The following is a 21941-nucleotide window of genomic DNA, read 5'->3' on the forward strand; positions in this document are numbered from 1 at the left end:
ACCGTAGAAATTTTCCGTTCTTACTCTCTTGCTATGTCTAAGCTCAACCTCAGTTTCTTGTTCTTGATCACTATCATGATTATCATCATCCATAGTATCATAAGTTCGTTTAGACGTACTCGGTCCTTCTTCCACTTTATATGGAAAAATGTGTTCGAAAAATGATGCATTTCTCGATTCCATTATTGTGTTCTTGTATATATCAGAAATTTCTGACCTATACACGAGAAACCGATATGCACTACTATTCTGTGCATATCCTATGAAGATGCAATCAACAGTTTTGGGACCTATCTTCACCTTCTTAGGTGTAGGTACAACTACTTTAGCTAGACACCCCCACACTCGTAAATATTTGTAGGAAGGTTGTCTTCCTTTCCATACTTCATAGGGTATCTTTACCTTATCTTTCCGAGGCACCTTATTTAAAAGGTCATTTGCCGACAAAATGGCTTCCCCCCACAAGTTCTGGGGTACTCCAGAACTTATCAACATTGCATTCATCATTTTTTTCAAAGTTCTATTTTTCCGTTCAGCCACACCATTTGATTGTGGCGAATATGGTGGAGTAACTTCATGTATTATGCCATGTTGAGCACAATACTCTCCGAAAGGAGTTATATACTCTCCACCACGATCACTTCTGATCACTTTAACTTTTTTATTGAGTTGATTCTCAACTTCCGTTTTATAGAGAATAAATTTCTTTATAGCCTCATCCTTGCTTTTAAGCAAATATATATAGCAATATTTCGTGCTATCATCAATAAAGGTGATAAAATACTTATTACCACCTCTAGTTGGTGCGAATTTTAAATCACATATATCACTATGTATTAAATCCAAAGGTTCGTTATTTCTATCAATTGTTTGATATGATGACCTCGTTAATTTTGCTTCCACACAAGTTTCACACTTATGATTGGAATCAATTTCAAATGTGGGAATATGATTTAAGTTAATTAATTTCCGCAGAGAATTAAAATTAACATGTCCTAGTCTACCATGCCATAAAATGGAAGACTCAAGCAAGTAAACAGAAGAACTACTAGCTTTATTCATTTCTTTAGGCTTTACAGTCATTACATTTAGTTTAAATAAACCATTGACTACATAGCCCTTTCCCACAAACATCCCAAATTTAGACAAAATAACCTTATCTGACTCAAACACTAAGCGAAAACCATGTTTGCTCAGCAGTGATCCAGATACCAGATTCTTGCGAATATCTGGAACATACAATACATTATTCAGAGTCAGCTTTTTCCCCGAGGTCATCTTCAGGATTACTTTGTCCTCACCTTGGATTTCTGAGGTAGCGGAGTTACCATAAACAGCTTCTCCCCGTTCTTCTTTGGTTCGAAGGAAGTGAACATACTCCTATCCGAACACATGTGGCGGGTCGCACCAATATCTATCCACCACTCTCTAGGATTAAATCCCACCAAGTTCACCTCAGATATCACAGCACTTAGGTCAATATCGTCAACCTCTTTAGTGATGTCCTCCATCACTTGTGCCTGGTTCTTCTTTCTTTTTGGCAGCCTACATTCAGTAGCTCTATGACCCATTTTGTCACAGTTGAAGCTTCCCCCTGCCTTGAAATTTGGCCTTCTTGGAGATTCCTCCTTTTGGCCCCAGCTTAGAAGCTTTTCCAATTTGCTTCTTATTCTTGGAGCCCTGACCATGCTCCACAACATTAGCCTTCAACATGGCCTTCGAAGTTCTCTTATCAGACTTCCTGTTGTCATCTTCTATGCGAAGCTTACTAATAAAAGCCTCCATATCCATCTCCTTTCTCTTGTGCTTCAGATAATTCCTGAAGTCACTCCAACTCGGAGGTAGTTTCTCAATCATGCAAGCCACTTGCAATGCTTCATTCATTATCATCCCTTCAGCAAGCATTTCTTGAATCAGCACTTGCAACTCATGTACTTAATTCATTATTGGCTTTGCATCCACCATCATGTAATCCAAGAATCGGCCTGTAATAAACTTTCCTGAACCTGCATTCTCGGTCTTGTACTTTCGGTTCAGTGTTTCCCACAGCTCCTTTGCTGATTTTGTGCCACAGTATACACCATACAGGGCATCAGACAGGCCATTCAGAACATAATTCCGACATAAGTAATCAGAATTATTCCATGCATCCACCGCCATGAGAGTCTCCTTATCACTCTCTTCATTACTAGGTGGCGCATCTTTAGTCAAGTACTGCGCAAGTCCCAGGGTGGTCAAATAAAATAGCATCTTCTGCTGCCATCTTTTGAAGTTTACTCCATTAAACCTCTCAGGTTTCTCTGCATGACTAGCAGAAGGAGGCATCTGAATTCCAGAAGTCTGAGTGGGCACAGTCCTGTTGTCTCCACTTGCCATTTCTGTAACATCATAAAACAGAAATCAATTAGTTGTTATTTTCTATATTAACAAATTAATTATAAGCAATTTCCATAAGGAAAACACAAAAAAAAAAGTGATTTTTAGGATTTCTGAATACACCACAAAAAATTACTATATACACTCAAAAATACTATTCATAATTACTATTCATCGGTACTGTTTATGTCACATGTCATCATGTTGACGTGGCAACCGCCACATAATCACAGTGCTGACGTGCACCATGCCATGTCATCACTTTGACGACGTGGATATGCCATGTGGCGATCCTGTTGGCACTATTTACAACACGTGTCGCTACTAGAGAAAGACACGTGTCACCTGTAGCAGGTCGACACGTGGACTGTCCAGAGCATGAAACGTGCCGTCCGAGAAGGAGACACGTGTCATCTGTGTCAAGTCAACACGTGTTCCACCTGTTGGGCGACACATGGCTCATTGCTTTGGCGACATGTGGCAAGCCCATTTGCCATTGGACCGGTTCTTTTGGGCCTTAATCTCAATCGGGCCTGGGTCCTGGGTTGAACAGTAGCCTGTTCTAATCTGATATGGGCTTTAGAACTGGGCCTGACCCAATAAAATTAGAAAAATCGGCCCAGCCTTTCAGATACAGCCCAAACCCTATTTCTTTTCTTCTTCAACCTTCAACCGGGTCGTTTTGACCCGGTTTCTCTGGTAAACGGGTCATAGGACCCAGCAACAATTTTCCTTCTCTTTTCCATTCTTCCGGTGGCCAAAAAAAATTACCAAAAGGTTTAAAAATTTATGGGAATTCAATTTTGGAAAGATTTTTTATCAAAAGAAAAAAATTAATAATTACCCTTAAATTTTTCTTTCAACAGTGAAACACACATGGAAATATTTAATCAATATATATATATATATAAGCATAAAAATGCAATATATATATACACAGCAAACAATAACATAATAAACAACTTAAATTTCCACATTATATTTACATATATAAAAATTATTAAAACGTCTTAAGATTATTGGGAAAATGTCATAGATGAATATATGTAAATACATGTGGACAATTTAATACAAAATAAATACAAAATAAATAAAGCATTTTAGAACCTGTAGGTCTTTGAAATTGATCTATTTTCTAGAAAGGTTGACCGAGGCCTGTGTAATACCATAGTGTCCTTAAGACGTTTTACGCCCACCGATGCAGGAGTTTTGTAGCGAACGTCTCCCAGGATACAACGGCTGCAAAAGCTTTCAGATTCAGCACCTCTGAAGCTTTTCTCTTCGAACTTTCTGTGTACCTTCACTTTACCACACTTTTTTTTCTTCTGTATTTCCTTCCGAAATAAAAATTGAAAAGAACGTTGCAGTACGTGCAACCTTCAAACTCTCACCAAGGAGTTATTCTCCCGTAAAATTCTCTCCCACTATTATCAAAAAAATATTATTTGATTTAAATAAAAATTATTATAACAAAACTTAACAACCGAAAATCCAAATCATTCACACTTGTGGGCCTAGGCCCAACTCTAACATCATTTTTGTTGAAAAGACGGTGGTTTCTCAATTGGATTTCAATCTCTGTTTGTGACAAGCCGCAATGGTGGTGGCATGGGTGTCTTTCAACCTCTGTTAGTGGCTTAATGGTGGTTCCGTTTCTGTTGATATTCAATGCTAAAGCATTCAAATTGACCATTAAATCCAAATGAAAAACAACACTAAGTAAATAAAAAAAATAAAACAATATTTAAATATTATCATACAACAAATTTAGTTGGGCAACGTCGGACATGGTAAGTCGGTTAATTGGGATGATCGAAATCGAAGGGCTGTCGGGGTGCAATCAAACATGGCCATGACCAACGTCGCCAGTGTAATTAAAATAGTATAATTAAAATCGTATGTTGGGTGTTACTTTGTTGGAGAAATTAAGTCCCGAACGAAAATAAAAAATTGGGTTAAAAAAAAAAAAATAGTATCAGAGTATAAAGACAAGACATATCCATGTTATCAGTTCATCAATATATATTACAAGGGAATATAAGGGAACTCTCTTTCCTTATTTGAAGGAAAGACATTTTAAATATATTAGGTATATTGAAACAAAATTTTACCTTAAAAAAAAAAAAATAAATAAATAAATAAATAACGCAGAAAAAGAAAAGGCTATCGACAGGCTTTTTATTTATTTATTTATTTTTACCACTCTACTGTATTTTTTTTAATAAAATTTTATATATATATATATATATTTTTTTTTGAAAACAATTTATCTAAATTATAAACTATTTAAAATTTCGTTCTTTCTATAATTTGAACCTGTATTATTGTGGATACAAATAAATATGGTTGATTTAAATCTGTACTCTCATGGATACAAATAAATATGTTTAACCACCAGAACTAATCATCTTCATCATTTTACATATCTTCTTAATATATTGAAGAAATATTGATTAGAAAAAGTAAAAAACCACAAAATATGATGTCAAATAGAATAAAGTTATTTATATATATACATATATATATATATATATAGCTGATTAAAAGTGATTATCAGGTGGTTAAATACGAACCTTCGGTGGAGAAGCGGCAAATATTGTCGGAGATAGAGAGTAAAAAGGAAGTTTGATAAAGATGGCGAAGGGCTGCAGCGCGGCTGCGGGCTTCAGCGTTGATTACAGCGTTGATGCTAAGAAAGCTGAGAGATAGCAACCAACCAAATAGGAGATAGCTTATGAAGGAGAAGGCCATGATAATTAATTTTTCATAATTTTATTATAATCTCTCTCCTAACTTAATTAACCCTATATATATATATATATATATATATACGTATATATAAAATACAGAGAGATCCTGTTCTGATGACTAAGTGACGTCATACCTTATGTGGATGGTTAATCGATAAAAATAAAATACAAAATAAAAAAGGATTTTTTAAATATTTGGATAAATTTAAAAGGATCTGAATCTCCTTTTTGAGTCCCCAACACTGTACCATCTCTCTGAAAGCTGCTGAAGCCAATCTTCCAGTGATGGAAGTAACAATATTGAAGAGAACTCCTTCTCCATGAGTTTCGGGCGGTGGTTGAATATTGTCAAAAGGTTTTACAGGGGAAGTTTAGCTCTGTTTTTGTTATGGAGAAGATGAAGATGAGACTGAAAGCTGTAGTAGTAGTAACGTTAAGCCAAATCAAATAAAAAAAAAAAAGGATGTGCAAGTGAGAATTTTATTAGCCAATCATTTTAATTGGGAGTCCGAAAATATATAATAGAAAGTTGGCATTAAAAATTGACCTGAAATGATAAACTACTTCCCTGAGTATCAAGCTGTTGATGCACTGACTATTTAATCAACAGCCACGTATTAACCAGGCAAGGCAATCCTTCAAGAGCCCATCTAATTGGCAGGATAAAGAAAAAAAAAATTTGAAATTTGGATAAAATAGCTCTAATTCTATGTTTTCTACAGAAAAAAAAAAAACTGTCCCCACTTTAATAGGATAAAATTATCTCACATCTATTCCTTGATAATATTATCCCACATCTATCCTTTTGAACCCCAACCCCCCCCCACATCAGAAGTTTACCTTCTATTTTTCTTATTTTTTTCTTTTCAACCCCTCAACCAACAGGTTTTTATTTTTATTTTTATTTTTTATTATTACTATTTTACTTATCTCACATTGTCATTTTTATTTTCTATCTTTTAGTTTTTTTTTTCTCTGTTATTTCTAATTTTGTTTTGTTTTTATCTTTTATCTTGTACTTCCATGAGGGTTTTTTTTTTTTTTTTTTTTTTTTTTTTTTTTTTTTTCTTTGTGTGTATATATATATATATATATGTACGTATGTATTTTTGTTTACTTTGTTTCTTCCTCTCATGTTTCAGTTTTATTTTATTTTTTTTAGCAATATAACAATTATGTTTAAGATTTTTTTTTGGATTTTCAAAATAATATATATAATTTGGATGATTAATGTTAATAATATAATAAGTCAGACAGATAATTTTTTTCAAAAATTATTAGACAAAGAATTAGTCTTATTTAAATCACGTGGATTAATTTAAACATTCATAAGGTATTGAAAATTTATATTCATTTTTATTAACTACTATAAAAGAAATAGTCTAATCTGGACACCAAATATAAAACTGGATTAATTTTTATTCAATGTAATCCCAATCTCAATTCTAATCCCACCATATCCCACACCAAATATAAAACTGGATTAATTTTTATTCAATGTAATCCCAATCTCAATTCTAATCCCACCATATCCCACTTCATATCCTACTTTCCAAATGGTGCCCAACAGCAGGAGGACGGGAGCCTCATTTGAAGTTGATGGGCTACATCGCACTGTATTCTCTGATGGAACTAAAAATAAGTTGATGACTAATTAGTTTATTCTAGAAAACTAAGCAATATTTAATTTTTTGAGGTCTAGTATAGTATAGTTAGGCGATTTAGTGGCAGGAAAACTCATTTAGCTCGTATGATAATGATTAATCTATTTATTTTAGTTAGTTCACAGCTAAGCGATACTCTTTTCAAAAGAATAAATATATAAATAAATAAATTTACAGAGATTCCATGAGTTGCAGTACTTGGCATATATAATGGCAAGAGTAATGTTATAGGCATTAAATTTGTTAGCCAACCAACCACCGTTGTAAATTCTGGAGAAAATATATTAATAGTTAAAAAATCAATAACAAAATATACATAACAAAAAAAAGAAAAAAATAAAAGTAATATGGAAATATAAGATGCATAAAAAAAGGGTGGAAATTGGATCTGGAAAATCGAACAGCATATGATATTTTAATAGTTTCTATGAAAGGAAACAATAACAATTATACAAGATCAATTTCCTAGTATTTAACATTGTGCTCTAACTTACTCCTTGAATTTCCTCACTCTGATGTACCTGCGTATCGGTGTCGTGGCAACTTTCACTTTCCTCATCTCGACAGCCAAGCAAGATAGTGGTGGTCGGGCACTTCTTGGAATGCTGTTAACCAGAGTATCTTCTTAAGCCTTCTTCATTTGAATCTTTCAATGGCACCATGCCGGTGTTGAAAACTTTAACTATTGCCTTCCAAGATAATGCTAGAAACAATTTCACCTAGGTTCTGGTTCAAAATGCGTAGCACACCATCTATTCCACCAACAACCATAGTGATTTATCATTCTGGAGTAGGTGTACAGAATATTAGACGTTCAGACTGACTCATGTCTCTGAAAACTTCTCATTGTCCTGCATATAAGGTAACGGAACATGGCTGCTCAATTTCCAGTTGCATATTTAGTAAAGACAAAGTAGTGCCTGATCGGAATGAAAACCTAAGAGTTTGGTTTACTCTGGATATATTCACAAAATAGCATATGAAAATCAACGGGATATGATATATTTAATAGTTTCTATGAAAGGAAACAATAGCAATGATACAAGATCAATTTCCTTGTATTGAACATTGAGCTCTAAATTACTTGTTGAATTTCCACACTCAGTTTTACCTACATTTCTGTGTGGTGGCAACTTTCTTCATCCTGACAGCCAAGCAAGATACTGGTACACTTCTTGGAATGCTGTTAATGCAAGTATCTTCTTAATCCTTCTTCCTTTAAATCTTTCAAGGGCACCATGTGGGTGTTGAAAATTTGATCTGTTGCCTTCCAAGACAATGCTAGAGACAATTTTCACCTGCGTTCTGGTTCAAAATGCATAACGCACCACATCTATTCCACCAACCAAACAAGCATAGTTGATTTATCATTCTGAAGTAGTTGTACAGAATATATGACATTGAGACTGACCCTTGTCTCCCATGATCTTCTCCTTGTCCTCGAAATAACATAACAGAACATGGTCGCTCAATTGCAAGTTTCATACTTAGTAAGACCTAACTGGGGCCTGACCAGAATGCAAACCTAATAGTTAATTTACTCTGGAACTTACCGTCAAAATAGCAGAGAGCTCATAATTGCATGCCTAAGGTCCCAACAAGAAGTATGTCCAGAGGTTGACCCAGCAAATATTTAGTGCGAACTTATGTTGAAAGGCAAAGTCCTAATGCCTGCAGGGAAAGCTGAAAACAAATGGATCTCTCATGAATACAACATACTCCTATTCTTAAAATATATATATTTCACAAAAGCAGATAAACAATTTAATCAATATATCTTATGCTGCACACAGGATTCTCTGTAAATAACTTAGCAAATATAAGACCATCAATTTAATAAGAACATTTAGCAACGAATCACATATATAAACCCTTTGAAAAGGTGGCTTCCCTCAGGGGAAACTACTGTTTGTTCCATTTCACATCCATATACATATATGAGCGCCAACCAACAATCTACAAGAATGTAAATGAAAACATATACCCTTTAAATGATACATAAGAAATTTTCAACCTTAATAACACCAATTATTAACTAATCACGACAAACATTAGAGAAAAAAATAAACTTGCATTTCATCTTCAGCCGTAATAAATCCAAATTAAGAAAAAGGTGATGGAAGAAATAGAATGTTAAAATGATCATGCCATGTATTTCAAAAGAAGAGAGAGACCATACTGCGGAAAGTTACACATACATATAAAACTACAAACAAGAAATTTGCTTGTTCAAGTTTACCTTTGCTCTCATGAATAAGTCTGACAATTGGGGTTGTCTCAGGATTGGAATATGATGGTGCAACGGTATTTTGAAACAATCACCTCAAAATGAGAATCAGGGCAAATTGAGTGAAAGATGGAAGGAAGCCAGACAAGGATGAAAGAAAAAAATCAGGAGGAAAACACCTTCTCACCTACACAGGTAAGAAGTAAGCCCATCTTCATTCGGCAATGATCCACCCTAAAAGAAATCAAGTTTACATAAAAGTGATATCTTCCCTGCATAGAACAGAGTATATGCACCCGCAGATTTATTAGTCTATCCTTTTTTTTTGGTGTGCAGGGAGGGGAGGAAGAAGGTAAAACTCAATAAGAGGACATTACCCAGCGAAGTCTCTCCCTTGATCAATAATCAGTATCAATAACACCCTCTTGCAAAGCCAATCTACGAAGTCCATCCAAATATTAGTTCAACGATTCCTCCGAATCACTAGACTTATTGGAAACAAACACCCGCGAGACCCGTCTGCTACTGCTTGTAGTAGAACAGTTGCAGCAACTTAGAATTATTCATAATCGCATTCCTTCACGAAAATAAGAACAAACCCATCTTTATCATTCACTCCATTTGAAAAAAAAAAAAAAAAAAAGTATAAGCAGAAGGAGAGAGAATAAAGAATACCAGGATTTGCAGATGACAAAGCATCGGACAGGTCAAAGAGGTCGAGCAAGGAAAAGATGACGCAGAGGATATCGTGATCCAGGGAGTGAACCGTGGTCTGAGATTCTGAGTTTGGTCCATCGCCGCCGAGGAGAGGAACCAAATGCGAACAGGGGAAATGGGCAAACTTGGCTTTCTGCTTTGAGCTGAGAAAATCAATAAGGGTTATTTATTTTTACTATTATTATTATTATTGTTATTTTCGATTATAGTTAACGAAATAATTTGAAGGGAAAGAAGTGCTTACCACTCCTCAGAATTTGGATAGTTAATTAGCTACTAGATGCAACCGGTTAAGATTTGCAAATGCCTACAAAAATAATTAAAAAAAGACGAAGTGAGCTTCATCTCCAAGAACTTAACCGCAAAATTAAAGGACAAAGAAAAGAAACAAAGAAAGAAAGATATATAAATTAATGAACTTATATAATACAAGTTGGATACCAGTGTGCATGAATGCGTTTCCCATCTAGATAAGCTGTGGGGATACGAGCAAGCTTAGAGCAGAGGCCGTATCGATTTTTCTTGATTGTTTGTGATAGGAGAGGGCATTCGCGGATGGATAGATAGTATAAGGAGGTGAGAAGATGCAGGTCTTGTGGGAGTGTTGCCAACTTATCACATCTTGAAAGAGTAAACCATTCAAGTGTTGAGAGTTGGGCTATCTCTTCTGGCAATGATTCTAAACTGGAACATCCATCAATGGATAGTTTCTTTAAAGAGGTGAGACCATGCAGCCATTGTGGGAGTGATGTTCCAGAAAGATAAAGATATTCAAGAGATGAGAGATTGCCTATCCCTTCTGGCAATGATTTCAAACTCGGACATCCTCCAACATCTAGCTCGCTTAAAGAGGTGAGACCGTGCATCCCTTGTGGCAGTGATGCCAACTTATGACAGTTTTTAATAACAAGTTTTGTAAGCGATGAGAGATTGGCTATCCCTTCTGATAATGATTCTATATTGGAGCATTGTTCAATATCTAGTTCATATAAAGAGGTGAGACCATGCAGCCCTCGTGGCAATGTTTTCAACTCATCACATCTTCTCAGAGTTAGATGTCCGAGTGATGAGAGATTGCCTATCCCTTCCGGTAATGATGCCAATTTATGACATCCATCAAGAGTAAGATGTGTAAGTGATGAGAGATTGCTTATTCCTTCTGACAATGATTTTAAATTGGAACATTCTTTAATGTAGAGACGGTTTAAAGAGGTGAGGCCATGCATCCCTTGTGGCAATGATACCAACTTATGACATGCCACGATAGAAAGATCTCCCAGAGATGAGAGATTGCTTATCCCCTCTGGTAATGATTTTAAATTGGGACATGCAGAAATGTGTAGTTTGATTAAAGAGATGAGACGATGCATCTTTTCTGGCATTGATTCCAACTTATCACACCTTACAATATGAAGACTTGTAAGAGATGAGAGATTGGCCATCTCTTGAGGAAGTGTCACCAAATTGGGGCATCTGAAGATTTCTAGACTACCAAGTGTTGAGAGGTTGCCTATTCCCTTTTGCAAAGATGTCAAATGGGGGTAGTATCCAACACTGAGATTCTGCAACGAGGATGAGAGGTTGACTATCTCGGGCAAAATTTCATTGGCGTCTGTATGTAGAAGATGCAACTCTTGCAATCTGGAGAGAGGGGTTGGGGCGGAGGAATTGAAAATTGAATCCGAAGAAGTAGATGCTAGTGGTGGGGTAAACGAAGATGATACAACTGCTTTCATCAAAATTGCAGTTTGTTGTAATGGTATAGAGCTAGTTTTGTAAAGATATAAATATTGGACATTTGGAAACAGCGGCATGGAAGTTAAATTAGGGCAGTCAAATATCTGAAGAGATGAAACACAAGGGAAAAAAGGTTGGTTTTGATGTATGATGGATGCTGTTGGTGTTAAACCAATAGGCCCACTCCTCTTCCACCATCCCTTCAGATTTGGACAACGCCATATTTGAAGAATCTCTAGGCGAGGGAAGACTGGCTCTCTTGGAGCCCACGAATATTCTCTTTCTAAATTAACATACTCTAGAGCAGCCAATGCAAAAAGTTTAAGTTCCTTGAGATGACTCATGGACTGATTCAAGGATGGGAGGTATTGGAGATTTTCACAAGATGATAAATGTAAATACACAAGATTATTGAGTGAAGAAAGCCAACTTGCAAAGTTTACTCCCATATAACCCATCACTCGGAATGCTTTTAGGTTTGGATGTGGCTGAAGGCCTCCCAGCAAGATTTCATCATGCTGTGCGATATCACCACCTTCTGCATCATCATGCTGTGCATTATCACTAGCATCATAATCACCATCTTGTACATCATCATTCCACAGTAAATGAAGGGACTGAAGATGTTGCTTCTCCTTTAAATTTGCAGCCTCTGATTTTGCTGCATCTCCCTGCAGATTATGGCTCAACTTCTCAATGGTTAATTGTCCACTCAAGTTGTTTAGGCGTCTCAATTCAGCAAACCCTGCAGCATCTTTCGACTTTGAATTGTTGTCTGCTATGACAAAACGATCTAATGTGATAAGAGAAGTTAATTCACCAAGTCCACTAGGCATATGAGTCAACTTCTTACATCCATCTATCAAAAGATGCCTTAAGTTGATCATATATTTCAAATCTCCAGGCAAGCTCAATAGGTATGAACAATTAGTGAGAATCAATGTTTGCAAATTATGCAGTCCGGTTATAGAATTTGGTAGCTTCTTCATCCTATTAGATGAAAGATCAATGTATCTCAAGTGTTTTACTTGGTCAAAACTGTTTGGTAATACCCCCATATACATATCCTCCAAACCCAATGCCCGCATACGCTTTAAGTTGGATAAAATTGCTTCACAGCTCTTTTCACTAAAATTTTCTGCCATTGGTAGTTCTTGTCTTATTAGAAGAAAGGTACGTACCAGCTTCTTTTCTTCGAAAAAGGACACTGGGATTTTTGATGACTTCCACTTGGATATAATATTAAAAGATATATGACGAATCTTCTCATGAAAATTTTCATTCTCTGGATACTTGTCTATTATGATGCTATGTTCCCCTGCCACTGAAATTGCAAGATCATGCAAAAGCTCATGCATTTTACAATACTTTATGGTACCCCAGTCATCTTTCTCAACCTCTTGAAAAAAAGATCTCCCAAGTAAATCTACAAAATAACCATAACCAGTATCTTCTAGACATTTGTTTTGGTTAGGGGACTTAACAAAACCTTGTGCCATCCAGAGTTTTATCAGCTTTTGCACATCAATGACATGATTTTTTGGAAACAATCTACAATAAGCAAAACAATGCTTCAAATGAGAGGCAAGACAATCATAACTTAATCGGAGTGTGGGTAAAAGATCATTTTCGTGTTGAGATAACTTTGCAAGTTTATCATTCTTGAAGGACTCCCAGTCTCTCTCTAGATTATTGCCATACAATATACTTCCGATCGTCCTTATGGCAATAGGAACTCCTTTGCACATTTCCACAATCTCCTTTCCTATTCTTACAATGTTTGAGTTATGAGGTTCTTGTCCTCTCTCGAATGCCACTTTCCTAAACAAAGACCAAGACTTGTTTGGGTCTAGACCTTGTAACTCATGCGGCTTAATGGTCTGCATCATTTGGGCAATGTCCATGTTGCGGGTGGTTATTAATACTGCACTACCACGTGAACCATCCATTAGCAAGGTTCTTAGTTTAAGCCATTTTTCCCTATCTTCATTCCACACATCATCTAATACAAGAAGATATCTTTTTCCATTTATTGCTTGGCGAAGAGAGTTTTGCAACTGATCTAAGTCAAGGCCTTGTCTTACAGAAACCAGCAGCTGATCTACGTCAGGGCCTTGTTCTACAGAACCATGCAACTGATCCAGGTCAAGGCCTTGTTCAACAGAAGCTCTTTTCTTTGTCGATTTAATCATTTTCTCAAGAATTATTTTCAGTTCAAACGAACCAAATAAGCAAACCCACATTCTGAGGTGAAAATATTTCTCAACATTCTTATCATTGTAAACAAACTGAGCAAGTGTGGTTTTTCCTAGTCCACCAATACCAACTATGGGAAGGAATGAAGGATTATCCTTATCTCGAGAATCAGAACACAACAAAAGATCAATAATTTTCTTTTTATCGTCATCCCTCCCAACTACTTCTTCATCACGTACAAAAGAGTGAGTCTCTCTGTTATTGGCATGCTCAGTATGTGGCTCTAGGTGGACTTGTTGTATCAATGTACCAAAGATGCTATCATCCTTAATAACTTTAAGTGTCTTCCTAACCTTTCTTAACTTAAGACCCATCTTTACTTGAAAAGCAATCGGGTTTGAGTTTGAGAAGAAAGTGCGTACCTTTGTGGTGGTTTCATTCCCAGACATCACTTGACGCCTTAAAGCTTCAGTCTGAAACTCGTCCAACAAGTTGTCAACATCATAAACTGCATCTTCAAGCCTCTGAAGCCAGTGTTTGATTTGATGGCTATCGACCTGCTTTGCCTCTGCGTCATGGATTACTGCTTCCAGTAAGCTCATTGTTTTCTCAAGCTTCTCAAACTTCTTTTTATGACCCCAAAAGTTTCCGAGCTCTTTAAATGTTGGAGTACCAAGCAGTCTGATGATGGAGGCCACAACACTGATTATAGCTCCTTCTGCCATTACTTGGACGGTGAGAGATGCGGAGAAAGGGCGTGGCTTAATTACTTTGAAGGTTCAAATGTGAAGTTTAGCAAATGGTTTGACTGTGGAAAAAACCTTGAGGGCGTTACTACCAGTATATGAAAGAATAAAGGCAGAGCCAAACGCATAAAATAGATAAATAATAATAATAATTAAGCTTACTACCTTCCAAATTTCCAAATAATTTAAACAGAGACTATAAACTAGTTTATCTACTAGCCAATTAATCAGCAGTCACGTATAAAGAATGATGCATAAGTTTTCTCGGAGGCCTAATATTTTATTTACGAGTTGCAAGTGCAGGCCATATCTGTCTGACCTTGTAATTGATTAGATTGTGCGATTTGCACAAATATTAGGTATGCTAGTTGATCTACTAGCCAATAACCAGCAGCCACCTATAAAGAATGGTGCATAAGTTTTTCTCTCCGATGCCGAGGCCTAATATTTTATTTACCAATTGCAAGTGCAGGCCATAGCTGTCTGGCTCTGCAAATGATTCAATTGGTGAACATCTATATCAGCATAAACGTTTAATATGCTAGCTGACATGGAAAACTCAAGGGAGGACGTGGAAAGATATTAAAATGAAACAATTAGCTAAAGTTTTTGAATCTTTTATTTTAATTGGGTTATAGAAAAATAAGTTTTTGGTGGAATATCAACATCGCAAGTTTTTTTTTTTTTTTTTTTTTTTTTTTTTTTAATTTTTACTCATGATCTGACTTTGCAGCATATCAAATGCGTTTTGAAACTATTTCACCAACTTGGTGTTCACATAAGAGATGATGAATCAATTGTTCCAAGCATGAAAATCTACATTTTGTTAAATCAAAGCATTACAATCCTACATCAGGCTGAAAGCTTAACATCATCTTGTATAAATTTTAGAAAATTCTTTTTACTAGGACCATTGAACCTTGCCTATCGTCTTTCAAATTAAAAAACTAAATGGTTGGTGGCACCAAATGAAGAAATTTTGCCATCAAATAGGAAAACAGAATAGGTAAAGAATCTTATAAAGAAAATAAGAAACCAAAATGTTTTAAGGTCACCTCTGAAAACTTTTTTCTTTTATTTTTTTATTTTTTTTATTTTTTTTGGGTTCAATCCTGGTCAAACTTGGCAACTTGCTGATCTTATTTTTTATTCCTCATAAATATTATAACCCTTAGAAATCGAAATAAACCAATAGCCAAGTAATAATGCACAAGATATATATATATATATATATATATAAATTAAAATTAAAATAAAATCAAATAAGATGTACTTTTAATATGGAAATAGAAGATACACCAAATAAATAGGGGATCGAAAATGGTTTTTGAAAATCAAAGAGCACAGGATAAAAAGAAATCGCATAGCACAAGATAAACAGAAATAGTATAGCACAAGATAAAAAGAAATAGCATATATGAGTTAAAGTGTTAAACGGAAACAAACTAACAATTATGACTATACATATCTTCTTATGGTGTTTGTCAGTTTGACCCGAATTACTTGTTGAATTTCAGCTCTCTCTGATCTACCTACTTTTGTGTATGGTGGCAACTTTCGTCATCCCAACAGCGAAGCAAGGGATTTGCAGTCGAGCACTTCTGGAAATGCTATCAATTATGGTATCTTCTGAAGCCTTCTCCCTTTGAATCTTTCAATGACACCATTTGGGCTTTGAGAACTTGAACTTATGCCTTCCAAAACAATGGTTGAAACAACTTCACCCGTGTTCTGTTCTAAATCTCCTTGCGCAGCATCTATTCCATCAATGACTAAGCTTGATTTGTCGGTCTGAAGTGCCAACCAAACCAACAATCTAGCAAAATATGAATGAAAACATTATATCATTAGAATGCACACACTTAGAAATATAATTACTACCTACTACCTAATCACGAAAACATAAAAAAAAATAATAAAAAAATAAAAACGAAAATTGGCATCTTCATCAATGATAAAGGCAAGCAAGCAGAAAGGTAAAATATAGAAAAGGAGGAATGTAAACATGAACCATGCTATTTATTTAAGCCACAATGTCTGTTATGTGGGCAAGAGGTGGTATTTTACCCGAGTTACACATACATGTAAAAGTAAAGTAAAACTACAAACAAGAAATAGGCATTTTTAATTTACCTTGCTCGCATCAAAATCAACGTTAACTAGAGCATTGAGGGGGCTGTCTCTGGATTGGAATATTAACCGTCCACACGTTTATAGATTCCTAATGACCCAAGACGCATCACCTAGTATCATTAATTTCCATGCAAACGATAATAATATCATGGTACAATGATACACTGTGAGAGGAACATTTCAAAATGAGAAAGAAACTAAAAAATTCAAGAAAGACACAAGGAAGCTAGACGGAGACGAAACAAAAAGACAACATTTGTGCTACAAACACATGAGGTATAGATATTAAGGTTCTATAAAGACTAGGAATAAACATAACGACAAAAAGATTTTTTTTTCCCCCTCAAATGATGTTTCCTTTCTAAATATCCAGGGAACCATAAGCTAATAGAACTTTTAAGAAAATTGATGCTTGACTTGTAGTATCAGCTACATCACTAAGAAGAAAGTTCATCTTCTTTTGGCACCGAGCCCCACCCAAACAAAAATCGAAGTTTAGATTAAAAAAAAAAAAATGCATGATTTCTTCACCCCATGAACATGATTACATACACACCCACAAATTTATTCTATAGTATAATACAAAGCATAAAACTTTTATATATGATAGCTTGAAAAAATCTTTAAAGACACAACAAGCTTTAGCAATGTTAAAAAGAAAAAAAATAAAAATTCACAGAATATTACCCAGAAGAGTGACCTTTCCATTCATTAACATCAATTTCCAAGGCAATTAGCTCCTCCAAATTACTAGACTTATTGGAATAACCCACGACATCCATCTTCTGCTTCTTGAAGTTAACACGTGCTTGATCAAGCTGGAGGATTTCAACCTTTTTTGGTTGCTTGTTACTAATTTTTTTTTTTTTTCTTGGTAGAGAATCATTGAAACTAGTAGACAAGTATGGTCCATGTTTATCTATTAATTTCTTTGAGTAAAAAATGTTTATCTATTAATTTCAACGATTTTCTATTGTTATTCACTAGTGGAGAGCATGGACCATACTTGCAACTAAATTCAATGATAGTTGCCAACTAATTTCAATGATTCTCTACGAAGACAAAAACATTAATAATAAGCCACTAATAGATGTTGTAATCCTCCAGCTTGATCAAGCACGTTTTTACTTCAAGAAGCAGAAGAGGGGGGTTGTGGATTATTTTATCCGTACACTACAAGAAAAAAATAATTCAAGAATTTTGCCCTCAGTTTTGGCAATAATATAAAATTCTCAATATAGTTGAGATCTTATTGAAAAGACACGCTGAAATTTTACCAATTTTTGAAAATTTTGTTGACATAAAGACAATAGTAAAAAAAGCTTAGACTCACATTGTACAAAAGAAAAAAAAAATAATAATAATAAAACGTGGATTTAAATAAATATGAAAATTAAATGCAAAAAGATGATATATATATTTTTTTAATGCAACTTACAAAAAATATTACAACTTGTTTTCGTGAAAACACAGAACTCAAAAAAAGATAAACTAATAAAACATTCAGGGAGCACTTTTGAAAACTAATAAAACAACGAAACTCAACTAGAGAGGTTAAAGTCAGTCATGTGGTCAGAAATAAAATAAAATAGCACCAAGAAAGAAAAGGCTATGGACATTCATTAACTTCCTTTTAATTACATTTTTTCCACCCACAAACAGACTATATATCTTCTTTATAATTTTTTTTGCAGAAAATTTTGACAGATAGATTAAAAAGAAAAAAGAAAAAAACACACACACAAAAATATCAAACTCAAAGAAAGAAATTTATATGTATAGATAATTAAAAGTAATAGGTGAATATTTAAGTCTAGCATTATTGGGAAACAATCTTTGTTTTTTCAACCTCTGTTTCATCATGGTTGAAACAGTGGTGGTTTCTCAAGTGGATTTCAATCTCTGTTAGTGACAAGCCGAAATGGTGGTGGCATCAGTCACTTTCAACCTCTGTTAGTGGCTTAATGGTTTCGTTTTGGTAGAGTATAGTTGGAGTCCATGCTTTTGACTACCTTCAGTTATTTTCTGTTGATATATATTCATTTGCATTTTGCATGGCATTTAAATTGTCAATTAAATTCAAGTGAAAAACAACAATAATGCTATTATAAACACCAAAAAGTTTATCAAAAATATTATTAATGAATTATTAGTTGACATATTTATAAATAAATGAATAAAAATTAATATTTAAATATTATCAAATTATTTGATAAATAAATTTATTGAAAATTAAAATAAGACTGGTACTATTATTATTTTTATTGGCATTAATGGAAAACAAAAAGATTATATATACATATATATTTATGTATATATCAAAAATATTTAATTAGATGATATGAAACATACTTATATTGTTCCACAGCTTTTTCATAAAATTTATGGCCAACAAGAGGTAAAAGGTTTTACTCTCGTGTTCGTGTACATAACATAAATAAAACAAAGAAGAAAAATAAAAGCATTTAATAAAATTGGGTTTTTTTTTATTAAATAAAATAACTGAGATTATGTCAGCATGACATCATTATCGCATGCCATATGTCATTGCTCTTTTCTCTTCACATTTCTAGACTACCAAAACTTGGCTTTAAAAAAACGGGCTTTCATAAAAATGTGCTTTCACGTAAGGCCTTTGAAATGGCCCATTTGAAAGTAATTAATTAATTACTTTGCTACCATTAATCTCTTGACGATGAGAATCAGAACCCAAAAAAAGTTTAATAACTTTGCTTTTATCATCATCCCTCCCAATAACTTCTTCTTCCAGAACAAAAAATATTGCATGTTCTCTTGTGAGACTAGAAGTACTAAAGAACCAAACGTTCTGTCTGCTTCAATATCATCAAGTGTCTCCCCAATCTCTTTGATCTTAAAGATGCACCTTTACTGGAAAAGCAAACTGGTTCGAGGTTGAGAAGAAAATGCGTACTTTCTTCATCATGTGTTTGCCAGAGGATGTTACTCTACGCCCCGAAGCTGCCACAGTGTCAACTTCGTCCAACAAGTTATCAACAACATAAAACAGCATCTTCGAACCTCTGAAGCCAATATCTGACTTCATTGCTATGGCTCTGTTTCGCCTCTGCATCTCGGATTACAGCTTCGAGTGCAGACATTTTGTTCGCCATCTTAATCTCCTTTTTAAGTCCCAAAACTGTACTATCTCTCTGAAAGCTGCTGAAGCCAATCTTCCAGTGATGGATGTAACAATATTGAAGAGAACTCCTTCTGCATTAGTTTCAGGCGGTGGTTGAATATTGTCAAAAGGTTTTTACAGGGGAAGTTTAGCTATGTTTTTGTTACGGAGAAGATGAATATGAGACTGAAAGAAGAAGCTACCTTAATGCCGAGCCAAATCAAATAAAAAAATGGATGTGCATGTGAGAATTTTATAAGCTAATCATTTTAATAGGGAGTCGGAAAACAAATAATAGGAAGTTGGCATTCACGATTGACCTGAAATGATAAACTACGTCCCTGAGTATCAAGCTATTGATGCGCTGACTATTTAATCAACAGCCACGTATTAATCAAGCAGGACGCAACACTGATTAAAGAGCCTTCTGCCATTAGTTGGACGGTGAGAGTATACAGAGGAAGGGCGTGGCTCAATTACTTTGAAGGCTCAAATGTGTAAGTTTAGCAAATGATTTCATTGTGGAAAAAACTTTGGGTGTTACCACCAGCATATATAAAGAGGAAAGGCAGATCCAAGCCCAATAAATAAATATCACCTTCGAAATTTCAAAATAAGTTAGTCATATATGATAAACTAGTTGATCTACTAGCCAATTTAATCAACAGCCACGTATAAAGAAGGATGCATGAATTTTCTCTGCGTGGCATTATATTTTATTACTAGTTGCAGTTGCAGGCAATATCTGTTTGACTCTGCAATTGATTAGATTGTGTGAACATCTATATATGTATAAATGTCCTTGTTGATCTACTAGCCACGTATAAAGGTTGATGCATAAGTTTTTTCTCCGACTTCGAGGACTAATATGTTGTTTACCAATTGTAAGTGCAGGCTATCTAACTTTGCAGCATCAAACGCGTTTTGAAAGCATTTCAAAAAACTTGGTCTCACGCAAGAGTTGATGAATCAATTATTCCAAGCATGAACATCTATGTTTTGTTGAAGGCATTCCAATGCTGCATCAGGCTGAAATCTTAACATCATCTTGTATAAATACTGCCACCAAATAGGAGACAGCTGATGAAAGCGGAGAGAGTCATGATATTTTTCTTTTGGTAAATGAGAGGATCATGATATGTATATATATACATATAGATATTTTGATGAATTTTATTATAATCTCTCTCTAATTAATGAATTATACTGTAATTTGCTCTTGTTCTTGGACTAGCATACGCATATATATATATATATATATGTATATATGTATATAGCAAATTAAAAGTAATTATTAAGAAAGCCGATAGATAGCTAGCAACCGAAGAGGAGATGAGCCATCATAATTAATTAATTTTTGATAATTTTATTATAATCTCTATCTCTTATTAATTATAATTATACGTGTTGCGAGCTCTTGTTCTTGGACTTGCATACTCCATAACAGAGAGATCTGATCTGATGACTAACTGACGTCATCCTCTTACGCGGTGGTTGATTTAATACAAAATAAAAAAGGATTTTTAAATATATGGATAGATTTCAAATATTCTCAAAACCAAATAGCTAAAAAAAAAAAAAGAGAAAAAAGACTACAGATACAAATTCGAATGTGATAAAAATAAAAGACATATTTTATTTAAACCTTTTTAAATTTGTATTAATTTTAATTTAATTCTTTAAAATTTTTAAATTATAATTATATTTATAAAATGCATAGATGAAATTATTTTGATAAGTATAAATGAAATAATAAAAAGGGAAATGAAAATTATTTGCAACTTAAAAAGAAATAAATGATATTTTTAAAATTTTAAAGAATAAATTAAAATTAATATAGATATGAAAGGATTTAAATGAAATGTTTCTCTAAAAATGACCATGGCCGTGTATTGGTGTTTTTGAGTCTTAATATAAGGCTTATGTAAAATGGGTCTTCTCAACGAAAACCTCCCAAATCATGTTTTGATTAAAATCTACTGTATATGGATCACTCGCAATAAATTGTTTCTATTTGAATACCTTAATTTTGCATGCATTGCAGACGGCAAGCTCATGTCCATCACGAACAGAGAGTCACGAATAAGGAACATGGTGTCAACCCGTCACCGAAAATGGCCTATGCTCTAAGAACTATTGAATGACAAACTTTGTTTTGTCACATATTTTTACCACAAAATGCCCAAAAATCTATGGCTTTTTTTTTTTTTTTTTTTTTTTTTGTCTCTAATATAATCACTCGAAAAGAAGGAGGTT

The 21941-nt window shown here is 34.4% G+C and overlaps 1 protein-coding gene and 1 long non-coding RNA gene across 7 annotated transcripts; both read right to left on the minus strand.

The window, feature by feature from the left end:
- Positions 1-7172: 7172 nt before the first annotated feature.
- Positions 7173-10190, minus strand: LOC107417936 (uncharacterized). 6 transcript variants are annotated; one of them, XR_009635891.1, is made up of 8 exons: positions 10176-10190; positions 9979-10041; positions 9693-9877; positions 9395-9594; positions 9205-9289; positions 9030-9112; positions 7906-8473; positions 7173-7641 (listed from the first exon to the last, which is right to left on the minus strand). It is a non-coding gene; the product is annotated as an uncharacterized LOC107417936 (long non-coding RNA). The 6 variants fall into 6 exon arrangements; XR_009635890.1 differs by having other exon boundaries at positions 7906-8229; positions 8344-8473; positions 9030-9289; XR_009635887.1 differs by having other exon boundaries at positions 9030-9289; positions 9982-10041.
- Positions 10191-10200: 10 nt separating this feature from the next.
- On the minus strand, positions 10201-14392 carry LOC107417932 (putative disease resistance protein RGA4). The gene is made up of 2 exons (XM_060814922.1): positions 10462-14392; positions 10201-10355 (listed from the first exon to the last, which is right to left on the minus strand). Exons 1-2 carry the CDS (start codon positions 14390-14392, stop codon positions 10201-10203), a joined length of 4086 nt encoding a protein of 1361 aa, XP_060670905.1.
- Positions 14393-21941: the final 7549 nt, after the last annotated feature.

The sequence above is a fragment of the Ziziphus jujuba genome, chromosome 2, assembly GCF_031755915.1.
Source record: "Ziziphus jujuba cultivar Dongzao chromosome 2, ASM3175591v1".
NCBI lineage: Eukaryota > Viridiplantae > Streptophyta > Magnoliopsida > Rosales > Rhamnaceae > Ziziphus > Ziziphus jujuba.

Bases quoted from the DNA above. Each gene is read 5' to 3' on its own strand.
- LOC107417932 (XM_060814922.1), bottom strand. From the start codon at position 14,392: ATGGCAGAAGGAGCTATAATCAGTGTTGTGGCCTCCATCATCAGACTG. The intron at 10,356-10,461 runs GTCTCACCTCTT...TACTCTTTCAAG, and splicing joins ACTCCCACAATGGCTGCATG to ATGTGATAAGTTGGCAACAC.